The 16,426-nt window shown below is 63.5% G+C and overlaps 2 protein-coding genes across 3 annotated transcripts; one reads left to right on the top strand and one right to left on the bottom strand.

The window, feature by feature from the left end:
- Positions 1–758: 758 nt before the first annotated feature.
- LOC115655287 (exosome complex component CSL4) lies at positions 759–6,714 on the bottom strand. 2 transcript variants are annotated; one of them, XM_030570563.1, is made up of 8 exons: positions 6,625–6,713; positions 5,861–5,976; positions 4,180–4,254; positions 3,367–3,455; positions 2,312–2,345; positions 1,777–1,827; positions 1,584–1,668; positions 759–1,170 (listed from the first exon to the last, which is right to left on the bottom strand). In XM_030570563.1, exons 1-8 carry the CDS (start codon positions 6,653–6,655, stop codon positions 1,064–1,066), a joined length of 588 nt encoding a protein of 195 aa, XP_030426423.1. In that variant the 5' UTR covers positions 6,656–6,713; the 3' UTR covers positions 759–1,063. The 2 variants fall into 2 exon arrangements, with proteins under 2 accessions (XP_030426423.1, XP_030426424.1); XM_030570564.1 differs by lacking the exons at positions 2,312–2,345; positions 3,367–3,455 and having other exon boundaries at positions 6,625–6,714.
- A 1,650-nt stretch (positions 6,715–8,364) lies between these two features.
- On the top strand, positions 8,365–16,035 carry LOC115655293 (palmitoyltransferase ZDHHC16-like). Its single transcript, XM_030570577.1, is given in 12 exon segments — positions 8,365–8,452; positions 9,500–9,752; positions 10,542–10,736; positions 11,288–11,378; positions 11,980–12,006; positions 12,679–12,727; positions 12,729–12,810; positions 13,073–13,120; positions 13,702–13,787; positions 14,020–14,143; positions 14,238–14,308; positions 15,556–16,035. Coding segments are annotated over 11 exon segments (1,125 nt in total). The 5' UTR covers positions 8,365–8,452; positions 9,500–9,515; the 3' UTR covers positions 15,671–16,035.
- Positions 16,036–16,426: the final 391 nt, after the last annotated feature.

Genomic DNA, 16,426 nt, shown 5'->3' with positions numbered 1-16,426 from the left:
GGAACATCTGCTGGAGAGAAGTGGGCCCTGCTCCACTAATTACAAAACCATGGGAGGGCTGCCCTGATCCCTGCCCGTGCAGCAGTGTTCTCACAGCCTGCCCTGCATTGTTGCCATGGTGGAGCTGGATGGCTAGGAGGCTACCTTGAAGAGTTGGTTCCCACAATGCCTAGGCTTTCCCGGAGGGGGCACCGTAGCTGTGAAGGGTGCCCAGGCCTTGTGCCACTTAACTCCTGAAGGGAACACCCTGAACAGAACCCACTCTGGTAGGCTCTCCCATCTGCTGCTGCTTTCTCCCCCCCAACTCAATTACACAGGGTTAGCAGGACCCAGGAGCTGGGTAGCTTAGTGGAAATTTAAGCGGTCATGAAAACTGTCTTTAGAAGCTGTTAAAGGGATTGTCAGACACCCCCTTCTCAGGAGCTGTGCAAGGACTGCAGCATTAGAGGGGGCATTCCTCCCTTGTCTCAGCCCAGCCTACACCCCTGAGGCCAGTTCTTGAGTCTGGCCTCTCGCTCCTGGACAGTGCATACCTTCCTGCAGAACTGCCCTGGGGAAAGCCAAGGCTGGGCCGTAGGGGCAGCCTCCTAGGGTGGTTCCATTTAAGCCTGGGCACCAAGTGGCACAGGGACCCATACCTGACCAGAGCAGCTGTCTGTGCAGTGCCCAGGGAGCAGCAGGAGCTAACAGGGCCTGGATGCCAGCTTGTGGGCACAGCCAGCCAAGCAGTATCCGCACCAGCATGACAGGAGCCCAGAGCCCTTCAGGAATATATTTATTCAGGGCACAGCAGTTTAAAAACCAAACTGGGGAGCAGGGCCCTGGCAGGGGCTACCCCTTGCAGAAGGGCATAGGGGACCCTACTCCCCCCCCCCACACTAGCCTTAATACAATCCAAAATCCAGTGGATGCTCCAGGAGGTGCTGGCTGCATGCACAGGCCCCCTGCCCTGGGGCAGGTCAAGTCCTGGCTCACTGGCCTGCAGGGGTTGCTCTGGTTAAGGGATGACAACGGAGGCGCAGGCTGGTGGCCCTGCAGCAGGGACGGGGCACAGGCTGGCCAGCTAGGTCTGCAGGAATTCCGGCTGCACGCGGGCCACCTTGCGGAGCTCCTTGGAGTGTGTCCTGGGGCACTGCATCTCACACCAGCTGATCGGCACCATCTGTGCCCCTAGAGCCAAGAACAGGAGGTCACTGGCCAGCAGAGAGGGGCTCGGACTATGGAACGTTCCAAGCACCCACAGGACTGCAGCTCCCTCTGGGGAGAGTCCTGCCAGCGTCTCCTCCCCAGGGACCACAGTGCTGTGAGCAGCAGCATCCAGGCTCCCCTCCCCACTGGCTGGAGGAGAACAGAGGGGCCTGCCGAGGCAAAGCCAGGGTTATCAACAGCTCCGTCCCTCGCTAACCACTAGAGAACAAAGCCAGCTCCCAGGCTGTGAGCCGTTAATGCCTAGGACAGGGTCCTGCTGCTCATTCTTCGCCCACTGCCCAGCAGCTACAGTCCTCTCCCCACAGGCAGCATGGAGTTGGAGGCGAGGCTGCTGGCCAGCTCTCCCTGCCAGGCCTGGGGAGCCAGTGACTTACCTGCTTCGCTGTGAGCCACCACCACACCCAGCTCATTCTCCGCTGTGCTCAGCAGGTAGTTGGACTGCATGTCCCCCAGGGAGATCTAGGCACCGGCAGCTTAAGGGAAAAGACTCCAGGGCTGGGCTGGAAAAGCCTGGCTGGCCGTGCCCCGCCCCGCCCCACCGCACCGCACCACTGCAGGGAAGGATACCACTTTGGCCAGGACTATGTCCCCAGGCCGGAAACTCTTGTAAACTTCCACCTGCCAGAGAGAACAGAAGGCCCAGGTTAGTGGGGGAGGGGGACAGGAGAGCAGCTTTGGCCTGGACCAAGGCCAGTCCCCTTTGCAGAGAGGAGCCACAGAGCCATGTCCAGCAAGGCCCATTACCTTTGGAGCAGCAGGGTACAGACCCCCCAAGGACAGCAGCGAGCCCCAAACACTGCTCAGCCTGTCCCAGAGGGGGGCTCCCTTCAGAGCCTGGGAGGAAGACACCAGGCTCAGCAAACCCCCCTCCCAGAGGGGATGGGGGGGGAGATATGGCTGCAGACACAGGGAGGTGAGTGGGACAAGCCATGCTGGGGGGTGTTAGGGCTGCATGGGCAGGGAGATGGGAGTTAGGGCTGCACACAGGGGGAGGTAAGTGGGGTGACCCATGCTGGGGAGGGGGTTATGGCTGCAGACATGGGGAGGAGGGATGTCAGCTGTCGCACTGGGCAGTAACACAAGCAGGCAGCTCCTGACTGACCTTGTCTTTCTCTGTGGCTCGAATGTCTTCTCTCCTGTGAGAAGAGACAGAAGAATCCCAGTAGCGGGGCAGGCAGACCAGCCCACTCCCCTGGGGCAGCAGGGCCCAGGGCTACTCCCACCTTCTTTTGAGACTCATCAGTAACTGCCCCAACAGGGCTTAGCCACCCCCCTGCCTGCCTCTCATTCTGGGATAGGCTGTTCCCCAGGACACTGCCTGGCGCTGGGGCTGGGCAGAAGGCATTAGCCTGCAGGGGCCAGTCATTGGATAAGGCAGCACTGGGATTACGGAGCTAGCCCCGTTCTCCTTACATTCACCGGGGGGCAGGGCAGTATTAAGGTGTCAGAGTCCCCGGGCAATGCTTTCGAACTGCTCCCCACAAAGCCAGGCAGGACTCTGGGAAGCCTCCTCTCCCTTGGAGCAGACTGTCTGCAGGGCAAGAAGCTCACACAGCTTCACCTCCTGGGTCTGACCTTGGAGCATTCAGCATCCTCTGCCCCTCCATGCGCTTCCCACAGCAAGTCCACCCAGGCAGGGTCCTGAGGAAGCCAGAGGGTCCTGCACCCCCACTTTGCGGTCAGATGTGACTCTCAGCCAGTCAGTAAAACAGAGGTTTATTCGATGACAGGAACAGGGTCTAAAACAGAGCTTGTAGATACAGAGAACCGGACCCCTCGGCTGGGTCCATTCTGGGGGGCAGTGAGCCAGACCCCCACATCTGCACTTCACTCCTCGTCCCCAGCCAGCCCCAAACTGAAACCCCCTCCTGCGCCTCCTCTCTGGGCTGTATCTCTTTCCCAGGCCAGGAGGTCACCTGACCTCTTGTCCCACACTTTTAGCATCCCCGTGCAGGGGAAAAGGCCCCAGCCATTTCTTGCCAGGATACAGAGTGTCGGCCATTTATGCACACTGGAGATTTAAGAAATGCATAGGAGAAACTGAGGCACCCACACAGTATCAGAGGAAACATTAAGAACAGCCTCACTTCGTCACATAAGGCACTAGCAGGAACCCAACCCTCCCCCAGGGAAGGGCAGACGAGGCCAGGCCCCTACCGTATGGTGCCTCGGAAGGTGGATTTCAGCGGCGTGGAGCCGATGTACAGGATGTGCACCTTGGCAAAGCGGGAGTTAATGCTGCACACCTGTGAGGAGAGATTCTGGCATGAACCCTGGGCTGAGCGCTGCCCCAGAGGTGCACATGTACTAGGCAGGGAGCCCAGCAGGGACTGGCTCCTCCTGGCTCTCTCTAGGGGACCTAACGCCACTCCTGCTTCTCCTTCCTGCTCCCAGGGGAGTCACTGCACGCCAGGCAGACCCCGCTCCCCCTAAACAGCACCCCCTTCCCTCCAGCCTAACAAAGGAGCCAAGCATGCCAGGATTTAATGCCTGCCCCACAGCCCTAGGGGAAAGGTCCTCACCTCTCCCTAGAGCAGGGCCAGCCTGGCAGAAAGCAGGAATTCAGCCACCATAGCCCACACCCTCAGTGGCCTCTGGGCTAAGAGATGGGGGCAGGGGGCGGGGTCCACCATGCTGACACCTGCCCCACCAGGCAAGGAGATGAGATTCAGCAGCTTGTGGCACTGGGCCCAGAGCAGAGTGTGGCCTGGTTGGCACTGGTGCTGTAGAGCCAAGAGGTGTCCAGCCTGGCCTGCCAGCCCATCGGGAGAAGCCTGGCACAAGGGCAGAGAGGGCATCGTCCGCAGGCTGTGCAGCAAAGGGGAAGGGCTGTAAAACTTAACAGTTTTTACTTGGGCATCTATTGCAGAGGACTCCTGTCCTCCCCCCCACCCCATGCCGTGCCAAAGCGCTCTCCATGTCACTCCAGATGCCGTGCCCCACAGGCCTGGCGGGTTTGGCTGCTTTTACCTTGCACGTCACGATGGCCCCTACGTCAGGCAGGAGCTGGGACTCGGCATCTCTCACCACAGACACCACCGGCAGCTGCACAGGTGCAGAGAGAAGAGCCTCTGGTTAGCCCAGTGCCTGGCACGAGTATCTCCCACCCCCTACAGAGCCAGCGACTGGCACACTGGTGCCACGTCCACCAGGCCCAGCTTGGGCAAGGGGCTTAGCCAGTCCAGACTGTCAGCCCCCATGCAGGACTGAGCACTAGTTTTGTCCCCACATACTTGAGTTATTTCTTTATATTCATGGGCAGCAGGTATAATAGGCCTGGGGAGACTCTGGGCTTGTGGTTTGGGGCACAGAGGGTCTTGTGGCTCCAGCTCTGGGGATGGCATGGGCGGAGCTGGGGGCTAGCCCATGCGTATAGTCATCCTTTGTCATCTGACCAAGGTTCCACTTTTTGTAGGACTTATTTTTGAGTTTCAGATCATTGAAGATCTCCTGGTTAGGCCAGGGTGGTCTCTTGCCAGACTTCCTATGCAGTGGGATAGTTTGCTCTTGGGCCCTTAATAAGGTCTCTTTGAAAAAGTGCCAACTGTCTTCTATTGTTTTTCCCCTTAGACTTCCTTCCCATGGGATCTCACCTACCAACTCCCTGAGTTTGCTAACATCTGCCGCCTTGAAATCCATTGTCGTTATCAGAGCTGTAACAAAGAATTTTTGCGCCCGAGGCAAGGGCCGGCTCCAGCTCTTTGGCAGCAGGTCCCTGAGTCCCTGTCGGAGGGAAGGACTCGCCCCTGAATTGCCGCCCAAGAAGCGGCAGTGGCAATTTGGTGGCAGGTCCTTCCCTCCGACAGGGACTCGGACCCGCGGCGACGGTAGAGCTGCGCCCCTCCGCTTTGTGCGCCTGAGGCAAGTGCGTCATTCACCTTGCCCTTCTTACGGTGCTGGTCTTTATTGTGCTGTTCTCCCACCAGTGCTTAGGAGCATGACCTCCACCATTTCATGGTCACTTTCACCCAGCCTGCCTTCCACTTTCAAATTCTCAACCAGTTCCTTCCTATTTGTCAAAATCAGACCTAGAACAGCCTCCCCCCAGTAGCTTTCTCCGCCTTCTGAAATAAAAAATTGTCTCCAATACATTCCAAGAACTTGTTGGAGAATCTGTGCCCTGCGGTGTTATTGTCCCAACAGATGTCTGGGGAGTTAACATCCCCCATCACCACCAAGTCTTGTGCTTTGGATGATTTTGTTAGTTGTTTAAAAAAAGCCTCCTCCACCTCTTCTTCCTGGTCAGGTGGTCTGCGGTAGACCCCTACCAGGACATCACCAGTGTTTTTTACCCCTTTTATCCTTACCCAGAGAGTTCCAACAAGTCTGTCTCCCATTTCCATCTCAACCTCAATCCAAGTGTGTACATTTTTAATATGGAAGGCAACACCTCCTCCCTTTTTTCCTTGGCTGTCCTTGCTAAGCAAGCTGCACCCTTCTATACCAATATCCCAGCCATGCCTATTACCCCCCAGAGGCAGCTCTCCCCCCACTGGGCGGGCCGCGGGGGCTTTCACTCCCTGGGGTTCCCTGCGCCAGGGCGGGGAATGGGGCCGAGCGCACCCCACGCTAACCCGAGCCCAGACACCGGCAGCCTCCGAGTGCAGCCGCGGTGGACCCCGCGGGGCCGGCCAGCAGCGGGGAATCTCACCGCTCCGTCCTCACTCGTCTTCGCCAGGCAGCCGGCCAGCGCTGCGCACACGTAGCCGTGCCGGGTGTAGGTTCCGCTGCCCGCCGCGCCCTCCTCCAGGCTGCAGAGCCGCTCACCTAGGGACAGCCCGAGTCAGGCCCGACCGGCCGGGGGCGGGGGGGGGGGAGAAAGGGACTGAGCCGGGGGGGCAGGGAGCGGGGGCACCTAGGGGAGGGGGAACCCAGCCAGCCCCGGGGGGGAAGGGGATCCAGCCGGCCATGGGGGGTCGGGGGAGAAAGGGACTGAGTGGGGGGGAGGGGGACCCAAGCGGCTGCGGGGGGGGGAGAAAGGGACTGAGCGGGGGGGAGGGGAGGGAGCAGGAACCCTGCCGGCCCCGGGGGGGGGGTAGGGGGAGGAAAGGGACTGAGCGGGGGGGGCAGGGAGCGGGGGCACCTGGGGGAGGGGGACCCAGCCGGCTGCGGGGGGGCAGGGAGCGGGTGGGGACCCAGCCAGCCCCGGGGGGGGAAAGGGACTGAGCGGGGGGGAGGGGAGGGAGCAGGAACCCTGCCGGCCCCGGGGGGGGGGTAGGGGGAGGAAAGGGACTGAGCGGGGGGGGCAGGGAGCGGGGGCACCTAGGGGGAGGGGGACCCAGCCGGCCCCGCGGGGGGGGAGAAAGGGACTGAGCGGGGGGGGCAGGGAGCGGGGGCACCTAGGGGGAGGGGGACCCAGCCGGCACCGGGTCGGGGGCTGGGGAGCTGGGAATCGACCCCCCCCCTCCCCCTCACCTGGGACGCAGCAACGCACCGGCGGGGCCATGCCTGCCGCTTTGCGAGTCTCCCTGAGAAAGCCGTTTTCCCATTGGCCCCGTCTAGAAGTGCGATTGTAACCGGCGGTGCCATTGGCCGGATCTCCCACGTGATCTTTAATCACGTGAGGGGAGGGATGCCGGACTGCGCGGCGCCCTCTGGGAGTTGTAGTCCGGAGGGGGAGAGACTACGGCTCCCAGCGTGCACCGCGGTGGAGCCCGCGCAGGCGCAGTGAGGCCAAGGTGTCGGAGAGATGCCTGGCCGGCGGTGACGGCTGGGGCCGGGGCAGATGGAGGCGGGGCGCGGTCCGGTGCGGGCGGCAGGTAGGGTGGGCCGGGGGGTCGCGGGGGGGAGGGGCGGGGTGTCTGGGGTGTCAGGGGGAGGGGCAGGCTCGGGGAGCAGGGGGAGGGGTGTCAGGGGGGTTTCAGGGGCGGGGTGTCTGGGGGGGTCTCAGAGGGGGAGGGGCGGGGTGTCTGGGGTGTCAGGGGGAGGGGCAGGCTCCAGGGAGCTGTCAGGGGGGAGGGGTGTCAGGGGGGTCTCAGAGGGGGAGGGGCGGGGTGTCTGGGGTGTCTCAGAGGGGGAGGGGTGGGGTGTCTGGGGTGTCAGGGGGAGGGGCAGGCTCTGGGGAGCTGTCAGGGGGGAGGGGTGTCAGGGGGGTCGCAGAGGGGGAGGGGCGGGGTGTCTGGGGTGTCGGGGAGGGGCAGGCTCTGGGGAGCTGTCAGGGGGGAGGGGTGTCTGGGGTGTCTCAGAGGGGAAGGGGCGGGGTGTTTGGGGGGTCTCAGAGGGGGAGGGACAGGGTGTCTGGGGAGCTGTCAGGGAGGGGCAGGGGCTCTGAGGGTGTCTCTCTGCTGCCCCCCTGCGTGGTGGTGTCTCCTGTGTGCCCCCCTTGGAGGGGGTCTGGCTGCCTGAGGGACTCAGCTCTGTAGCCCCCCCATGTTTGCCTGTCACCATCCTGGGGGTTAGGCCCCTGATTCTCCCCTCCCCCTCCGCCGGGCCGGTGCTGGGAGGGAATCTCCCCCGTCAGTGTGTCAGTGTCACGCACACCCCATTGAGGGTGGCGAGGCCCCGAGCACCCGGTTCAGCTGAGCACTGCAATGGGCACCCTGGGCTGCTGCACCCATCAGAGCCGCCTGCCAGGCAGGAGCCACGGAGCTCGGGTTGATGGGCGCGTCGGAACAACCTGGTGTAGACAGACCCCCCCCCCGCCCCGACTCTGCACTTTCGCTTGGCCTACTGCCCTGGTGGTTGGGCATGTAGGGGATGGGGGGGGCCCAGGGCAGAGGCGAGGACCAGCCTGTCTTCGATATGCTGGGCAGATCCCCTTGCCTGTGGGATTCCCCACCTGTTCCACAGCCCTGTCTGTCGGGGGCAAAGACAGGCTCAGAAATAGCCTTAGCCTGTGCCCTGGGAGCTGGAGGAGATGCCAGCTCAGCAGGGGCAGGGTGTGCCACGTGCCGCCCTGGCTGCCCCGTCTGCTTTTCAGTTCACCCACTTTAATTCACTACAGTATTTTCCTAAAAAAATGCCCCCGTTTTTAGTGGGACACTCTAAAAAGACAGCGTGAGCTCCCCCTGCTGCCTGTGCAGGGCAAAGTCATGAACATGCTGCGGTACCCCTGCACCTGTCAGAGCCTTTCCCAGGTTGAACAGTCACATCCCAAAGCCCTCTGCAGAGCTGAATATCACAGCCAAGGGAATACGGAGGGAGAACCCCCAGCCCCATATCAGAGCACGGGGGATGAACAGGGGGAGCCCAGAGAAGGGCAACAAGAATGAAGGGGGGACTGGAGGAATCGAGGATGAAACAGGTACAGAGTGGGCGAAGGGACAAATCTCGGGGGAGGCTAAGTGCTGGCAGAGACAGGAGACAGGTCTGAGAGAGGCTCCGCTCAGCATGATTCCTCCCCAGAGACGGGTGCGAGCTAGGCTGGGAGACAGGCCCCAGGGCCCCCACTCGTGCTGCCTTGTCCTGGCAGCCGCAGTGTGCTGCACCCTACACTGTACCTGAGCCCTGGGGGGGGCGGTCCCAGGGCAGCCTCTCCTAGTTAATGCTGGATGTGCTGTGGGATGCCCCAAGGAGGCGAACCTGTTTGCTCTTGTGCGGGGCTGGCTCAGGTTCCTCCTCATTCCCAGCTGACTCTCCAGGCTGGAGCAGCTGGCCCAGCAAGCAGATGAGCCCCCCAGCCTGGCAGGGCCCCATTCACCCCACGCCCAATACCAGCTGCACCCACTGGGCAGCTTATCCTTGAACCTCCACCCAGGGTCTGTGCAATGGGAAATCAATCCAGCCTCGTCTTCCAGGCTTGCCTGAGATGAATTGGACTGAGGGGATGGATAACTTGTGGGGCTCCCCCAGACGGGGCTGTGAGCACTTGGGCGGGAGGGGAATAGCCCCCCAGTGCTAGGTTCAGGCCCAGGAGGGAGGCTGCCGTCTTTGCTGGGGTGGGTTTTTAACGCCACCTGTACCCCTCTGGGGGCTCTCTGGAGGAGCTGGCAGGGTCTGAGCTCCCACCCTGGAGCCAGCCCAGCAGTGCTGCCCTCAGCGCCGTCTCTGGTTTCTTCTGCGTCTGGAGTGGGAAAGGCGAGATGGGGCCAGGGAACACCTGAGCCGGGATGGGGGCGGGGAGCTGCAGGAGTTACCGAGGAGCTAGGCTCTGCTTCCCCCACCCAGGCCAACCGAAGGTCACTGGCATCCATCGCTGCCACCCGGGGGCTGGGCTTGCCAGCGAGCGCTGCCAGCCGGGCAGAGGCAGAAACGTTGGTGCCAGTGCTGGGAGGTCGGGACTGCTGGGGAGAACCCCACCCCGGTCCCTGGCGCTCCCTCGAGGGCTGTGAGCCAGGCTCTGTTCCCGCAGGCTGTGCGCGGCAGGGATGAGGAGCCGCCAGCGGGCGTTCTCAGCGGTGATGCGGCTCTGTGTGAAGTGCCTGCGTGTGGGCCGACGGCGCAGGTTCAGGCTGGCCTGGCGGCTGCAGCAGCTGTGGCGCTACGGGCACCTCTGCCTGGGCTCCCTGCTCTACAACTCCTTCACCAACAGCGACGTGGTGCTGGACTCCCTCTTCGAGCCCATCTACTGGCTGGTGGATCACGTCACTCGCTGGTTCGGTGTGGTGAGTGCCCTGCGGGGCTGGGGGGCGCCAGGTGTGACGGAGCAGGGAGCAGGCGGATTTGACCTGGGAGTGTCGCAGGGGAGTTACATTGGGGATGGGGGCCTTCCCTTGAAGGAAGCTACCCGAGCTGTAGCCTGAGCCGGGAGGGGGGTTGGGAGAAGCGACACCTTCTGCCCGGGAGACTGGACAAAGGAGAGGAGGAGTTTTTGGTTTTTCAGTTTTGGTGCTGGAACGCAGGGAACCCCAAGTCTCCCTACCCCCCCCCCCCAGAAGGACTCAGTGGAGGGGTCCTGACTGTGCCTGCAAGCTCTGCTGTAACCTGCGTTCCTGTTGTCCAATAAACCTTCTGTTTTACTGGCTGGCTGAGAGTCACTGTGGGTCCCAGGAAGAGGGTGTAGGCCCTGACTCGCTCACTCTCCGTGCCCCTCTGCTCAGGGCTGGGGAGCCAGGAGAGGGAATGGGGTCTCATCCCCTCCCCTCTGGAATGCAGCTGTCTGGGCCAGCCCCAGAGCCTTCTGCCCCCCAAGTTGGAGCTGGCAGGGGGTGCTCACTGGCATGGATGGGTTCCCAGCATGCTTTGCCCGTTCCTGGACCCTGTTTAGCGGTGCTGCTGCCTGAGCTCTGGGCACCATGCCAGAGAGGAAAAACCAACAAAATCTGGATCAGCTGTGTAAAGAGTCATGTGCCCCACACCCTTAGGGGCTTAGGATGGAGTGGGCAGGGGGTGCGCTGGGGGTTCAGGGCAGGGAAGGGGGGTGGGCTCAGGCCCTCTCCTGCTCCTCCCTGCAGGTGTTTGTGGCGCTGGTGATTGTGCTGACAAGCTCCATCGTGGCCATTGTCTACATCTGCCTGCTGCCCCTCATCCTGCAGACCTACCCGCCCGGCTGGATCTGCTGGCACCTTGCCTACGGCCACTGGAACCTGCTCATGATCCTCTTCCACTACTACATGGCCATCACCACCCCGCCAGGGCACCCCCCGCAGGTAGGGTGCTGCTGCTGTCCCTCTTCACCCCAGGGGCGCCGGCTGGCAGGTAGGGAGGCTCCTGCCTGCTCCAGCCCCAGACTCCCCCAGCAGGGGGCACTGCGGGGAGCGGGGCAGGAGCTGGCTGTGGGGGGAGCTCCTGGCTACTCCAGCCTCCCCCAGCAGGGGGTGCTGTGGAGAGCAGGGCGGGGCACTGACTGTGAGGCAAGCTCCTGCCTGCTCCAGCCCGACTCCCCCAGGAGGGGGTGCTATCGACAATGTCAGGTTCTTGGTGCATCTCAGGGAGCAGTGGCCAGGACCAGGCCCACTGGCACCACTTCCTTGGACTTCCCAGAGCCGTGGGGCTCAGGCAGTGCTGGGGGCAGGGCCTGTTTCCAGCGTGGCCAAAGGCGGATGGTGAGGAGCCTGCGCTGGGCTCTGGGCAAGGGGCAATCAGGGTCTTGATGGGGCAGCGAGGGGAGCCCTGAGCGGGCTTGGCAGGGCGCTGGCCAAGGGACCCAGCGGGATGCTGCTCTGAGTGGTGACAGCCCTGCCCGGGCTTCCCTCCACAGGCCAAGAGCAACACTGTGGCCGTCTCCATCTGCAGGAAATGCATCTCCCCCAAGCCTGCCCGCGCGCACCACTGCAGCATCTGCAACAGGTAGGGGCTCCCCCCATTTAGCCCCCCCTTTTCCAGTGCAGCATCTGCAACGGGTAGGGGCTCCCCCCATTTAGCCCCCCCTTTTCCAGTGCAGCATCTGCAACGGGTAGGGGCTCCCCCCATTTAGCCCCCCCTTTTCCAGTGCAGCATTTGCAACGGGTAGGGGCTCCCCCCATTTAGCCCCCCCTTTTCCAGTGCAGCATCTGCAACGGGTAGGGGCTCCCCCCAATTAGCCCCCCTTTTCCAGTGCAGCATTTGCAACGGTTAGGGGCTCCCCCCATTTAGCCCCCCCTTTTCCAGTGCAGCATCTGCAACGGGTAGGGGCTCCCCCCACTTAGTCCCCCCTGCACCACCTGCAATAGGTAGGGACTCCCCCACTTAGCCCTCCCCTTTTCCACTGCAGTATCTGCAATGGGTAGGGGCTCCCCACACCTGACCCCACCCCCTGCACCACTGGGCACCTGCAGCAGGTGAGCAGCTCTCCCTCCCCCTCGCTCCGGTGGGCTGTGCTGAGGTGGGAGACCCAGCTGGTGCCCGTCTCTGCAGACCGGGCGCGGGTTACTGTGTGTGGCACTCAGCATGTGCCGCTCTCCTTCTCCCAGGGTGTGCTGAAGATGGACCATCACTGCCGTATCCTTCTGCAAAGGCGAACCCCTGAGCCCCTGCCCATCACGGGGAGCAGTAGGATGGAGGGGCAGGGCTCTGGGCAGGCTTTGTGCTGCCCTGGCACTCGGAGGCCAGCTCTTCATGCCTGAGTGGTACTGATGAGCCAGGGGTGCAGCAGGCTGGGCAGGGGGTCCGTGATGCTCACTGAGTGGCTGGGGCTGTACGGAAACCTGCCCTTGGAATGGCGGCTCCACTCAGAGGCCTGGGCCGGCGGACAGACAGGCAGCACCTGGCGGGCTGGGCACGGGGAGGCTTCTGGCTGGGCTGATCAAGGGAAGGGTTTGCAGCCTCCTGAGCACTCGGTGGGTCTCGCTGCACTTGCCGGGCAGTGACCCCGTCCTGTTGGACTCTGGCCCAGGCTGAGGCACTGGGCACCTCTGCTTTAAAAGTGCAGCCCAGTGAGACTCCAGGTCCCAGCACGCTAGGCTCCATGAGCGCCAGATGGGGCAGTGCCTGCTGGGGCTCCTGATTTAAGCTGTGGGGCTGCTTTCCTGCCCCCTTTCTGGGAGGAGCTCCCTGGGTGTTCGTGGGCAGGGAAGCATGGGGCCAGCCAGCAGGAGGCAGGGGGCTTTGCGAGCCTGGCGCAGGGGGGTTCTGTACCCGCCGGCCCACTACGCATCTTTAACCCGGGCGCAGCGTGGCTGAATAACTGCGTGGGCCACTACAACCATCGCTACTTCTTCTCTTTGCCTCTTCATGACCATGGGCTGCGTCTACTGCGGCATCAGCAGCTGGGACATATTCCGGGAGGCCTATGCTGCCATTCAGGTGACTGGGGCCTCAGCTGAGCCAGCCAAGGGAGTTTGGGGCCGTTGTGCCCATCACCCTCTCGCTGGGCCATGGGGAGCTGGGAAGCCAGTGCCCTGGGCTGGCAGCCTGGCCGCACGCTGAACGAGGTCCCGCCTCTCACAGGGCAGGGGGGTGCGGCCAGCCCCAGTGAGCAGGGCCAAAGGATGCTGGGCATGTGGGGGAGGGTGCTGGCGGCTCTGCTGTGAGACGTGTAACTGGCGCCCTGTTTTCCGTCCACTAGAGACTGAAACTGCTTGAGAAGGAGACATTGCAGGTGGCTGCCAACCAGGTGGGATATCCCCACTCCCCAAGCTGCTGAAGGCAACATGGGGCAGAGTTGTGTCTAGGGGTCCAGCACAGCCCCTGAGCCTACAGCTCCCAGCATGCACTGCTCCACCCTGTGCTGGAGCACTGCATGCTGGGAGCTGGAGTCTCAGCCAGCTGCACAGCCTCTCTGTGGTTGGTGATGGGAAGGGGCTGGGTTGGGCCGGGCCAGGAGGCTGCCAGGACACTGCCCCAGCACCTCGGCATTGTGTGAACAGCTCTTCCCCATGTGCCACTCGGCTTCCTGGTCTGGGGGCGCAGCAGCACCCACCTGTGCTGTTTGCTCTGCCAATGCTTGCAGGCCTTGCTTGGCGGCCATCCCATCGCTCCCAGCTGCTGGGGGGCTTAGCCTGAACCAGCCACATACCCCATACTTTGCGCTCTCTCTGTTGCTATCTCCTGCTATGCACTGTCTGTCCATCTGCTCTGGCTGCCCGGGCCCGGGGGACCATTTACACATTGCCGGGGAGGGGGGGGGTAAGTAGCCTCTGACGGCTGTGGAGGCCCAGCATGAGTCTGGTCTAACCTGCCTGCCCTTCCTTGCAGACATACTACCAGACGCCGCCCCCCACCTTCTCCTTCCGCCAGAGGGCCTTCCACAAGAGCATAGTCTACCTCTGGGTCCTGTGCAGGTAACTGGGCTGGGCGCAGACCTGGCAGCCCCACGCAGGGGTATGGCAGTGGGGCAAGCATGCCTGTACCCCTGAATTGGCAGGCGAGCCTGGGCCTTTCCCTACAGAGACACATTGGGAGCCCTGGGGTTCCCTGGGGCAAGGAGGCAACTGGCTCTGCTGGGGTTCGCAGCATGCTTCAGCTTGGCCCCTCCCCCCAGCCATCAGCACCCACTGTCTGCTCTCCCTCCAGCTCGGTAGCCCTGGCGCTGGGGGCCCTCACGCTGTGGCATGCTGCCCTCATCACCCGAGGGGAGACCAGCATCGAGAGACACATCAACAACAAGGAGAGGCAGAGGCTGCAGAAGAAAGGCAGAGTGAGTGCAGGGCCCGTGCCCTCAGCTGGGACATCGGGGGTGAGCTGGGGTGGGTGAGCTGCGGGGACTAATGTTGGCCCTCCCTCCGTCACAGGTGTTCAGGAACCCCTACAGCTACGGCACCTGGGCCAACTGGAAGGTGTTCCTGGGAGTGGACACGCACAGGTAGATGGCGGGGGGGGCTCTGCTTGCCAGCCGCCCAGTGGACATGTGCACATAGACTGCCTGGTGGGGGGGCTAGGACTCTGCCCGGCAGGTGCCCAGTGGACACGCACAGGTAGACTGCCCGCTGCAGGGGGAGGGGGCGGCTAGGACTCTGCCCGGCAGGTGCCCAGCGGAACGCACAGGTAGACTGCCCGCTGCAGGGGGAGGGGGCGGCTAGGACTCTGCCCGGCAGGTGCCCAGCGGACACGCACAGGTAGACTGCCCGCTGCAGGGGGAGGGGGCGGCTAGGACTCTGCCCGGCAGGTGCCCAGCGGACACGCACAGGTAGACTCCCCGCTGCAGGGGGAGGGGGCGGCTAGGACTCTGCCCGGCAGGTGCCCAGCGGACACGCACAGGTAGACTGCCCGCTGCAGGGGGAGGGGGCGGCTAGGACTCTGCCCGGCAGATGCCCAGCGGACACGCACAGGTAGACTGCCCGCTGCAGGGGGAGGGGGCGGCTAGGACTCTGCCCGGCAGGTGCCCAGCGGACACGCACAGGTAGACTCCCCGCTGCAGGGGGAGGGGGCGGCTAGGACTCTGCCCGGCAGATGCCCAGCGGACACGCACAGGTAGACTGCCCGCTGCAGGGGGAGGGGGCAGCTGGGGCTCTGCCCGGCAGATGCCCAGCGGACACGCACAGGTAGACTGCCCGCTGCAGGGGGGGGGGGGCTAGGACTCTGCCCGGCAGATGCCCAGCGGACACGCACAGGTAGACTGCCCGCTGCAGGGGGAGGGGGTGGCTGGGGCTCTGCCCGGCAGGTGCCCAGCGGACACGCACAGGTAGACTCCCCACTGCAGGGGGAGGGGGCAGCTGGGGCTCTGCCCGGCAGGTGCCCAGGGAGGCAGCACTCGAGGGTGATGGAGTCACTCCTGGGTTCTCCAGCTGTCTCGGGCAGATCACTGCAAAGCTCAGGGGCCGGTAGCTAGCCCCCATGCTCACTGCTGTTGGAGCCTGGCCCAGTCTCAGCATGTGACATAGGGCCACCCCCACCCCCCGGGCTCTGTGGCCCCCTCGTACTACAGCAATGGGGGCTTCTGGCACCACCTGCTGCAGTGCTGGAGGCCGGAGCCCAGCCCCTGTGAAGCTAATTGAGGGAGGGCAGGGCCAGAGGGGCTGGAGCCAGCCAGTCCCCCCTCTCTCCCCACCCCAGTGGGGACTGGCAGGCAGGCCTTGTCTTCTCACCAAGGGGCTCTATTCTCTCCCCCAGACACTGGCTCACCCGGGTACTGCTGCCGTCTACACACCTGCCCCATGGAACTGGCCTGAGCTGGGACCATCCTCCCTGTGTGACAGAGCCGCGCACACCTCTCCTGGCCATCTAACGGACGTGGGGGCAGAAGCGCAGGGTGTGGTACCCGCCCCAGCAGCGCCTGGCCCCACTCCAGCCTGGCACTAGCAGAACGTCCGCAGGGGTATCCAGCCTGAGGGAATGCACCAGCCGGGTGCCTGGAGCTTCCCAGCTCCGCTCACCGGACCCCTCCAGCAAGCCCTAGCATGGCTGCAGGCAGCCAGTGGCACTGGGGCGCACATGCTGCGGTCTGGACACACAGGGATAGGCAGGCAGCATGTGCAGGGCACCGCCCGGGGCGATCACATGTCCAGGACAGCAGACACTCCCCAGCTGGCACTCAGAGCCCCTCCCCTCCCGGGATTTTAAATGCCAGAAATAAAAACGTTTTTCACGAATGCAGCTGGACTGTTAGTTGCTGCCGGGGCCAAGGGGAGGGGGAAGATTTGCCCACAAGCCTTACTGAGGCAGAAGGCATATAGGGGCCACCCACGGGAGAGCAGTGACCCTGCCCTGCAGGCAGGGGGCAGCACTGTCGCTCAGGCGGCTCTGCTTAGGACACACCCACAGCGTGAGCCAGCACTTCGGGGACCTGAGTTCTGGGCTGGCCTTGGGCAAAGGAGTGGCCAGGGGGCCCTGCCCCCCAACATCCAGCAGGGGATGACCAGGTGCTGCTGCTGGACAGAGCCAACGTAGCCAGGAGTGGGGAAGGCCAGCGGTAGAAGGGCGCTCCAGTTCCCAGATCAGGCCCCTGCCTGCAGGACACAGCAAAGCCCTGGAAGGGGCAGGT

The sequence above is a fragment of the Gopherus evgoodei genome, chromosome 7, assembly GCF_007399415.2.
Source record: "Gopherus evgoodei ecotype Sinaloan lineage chromosome 7, rGopEvg1_v1.p, whole genome shotgun sequence".
NCBI lineage: Eukaryota > Metazoa > Chordata > Testudines > Testudinidae > Gopherus > Gopherus evgoodei.
The sequence above is the reverse complement of the archived record's forward strand: the minus strand, read 5'-3'. Positions and strand labels throughout refer to the sequence as shown.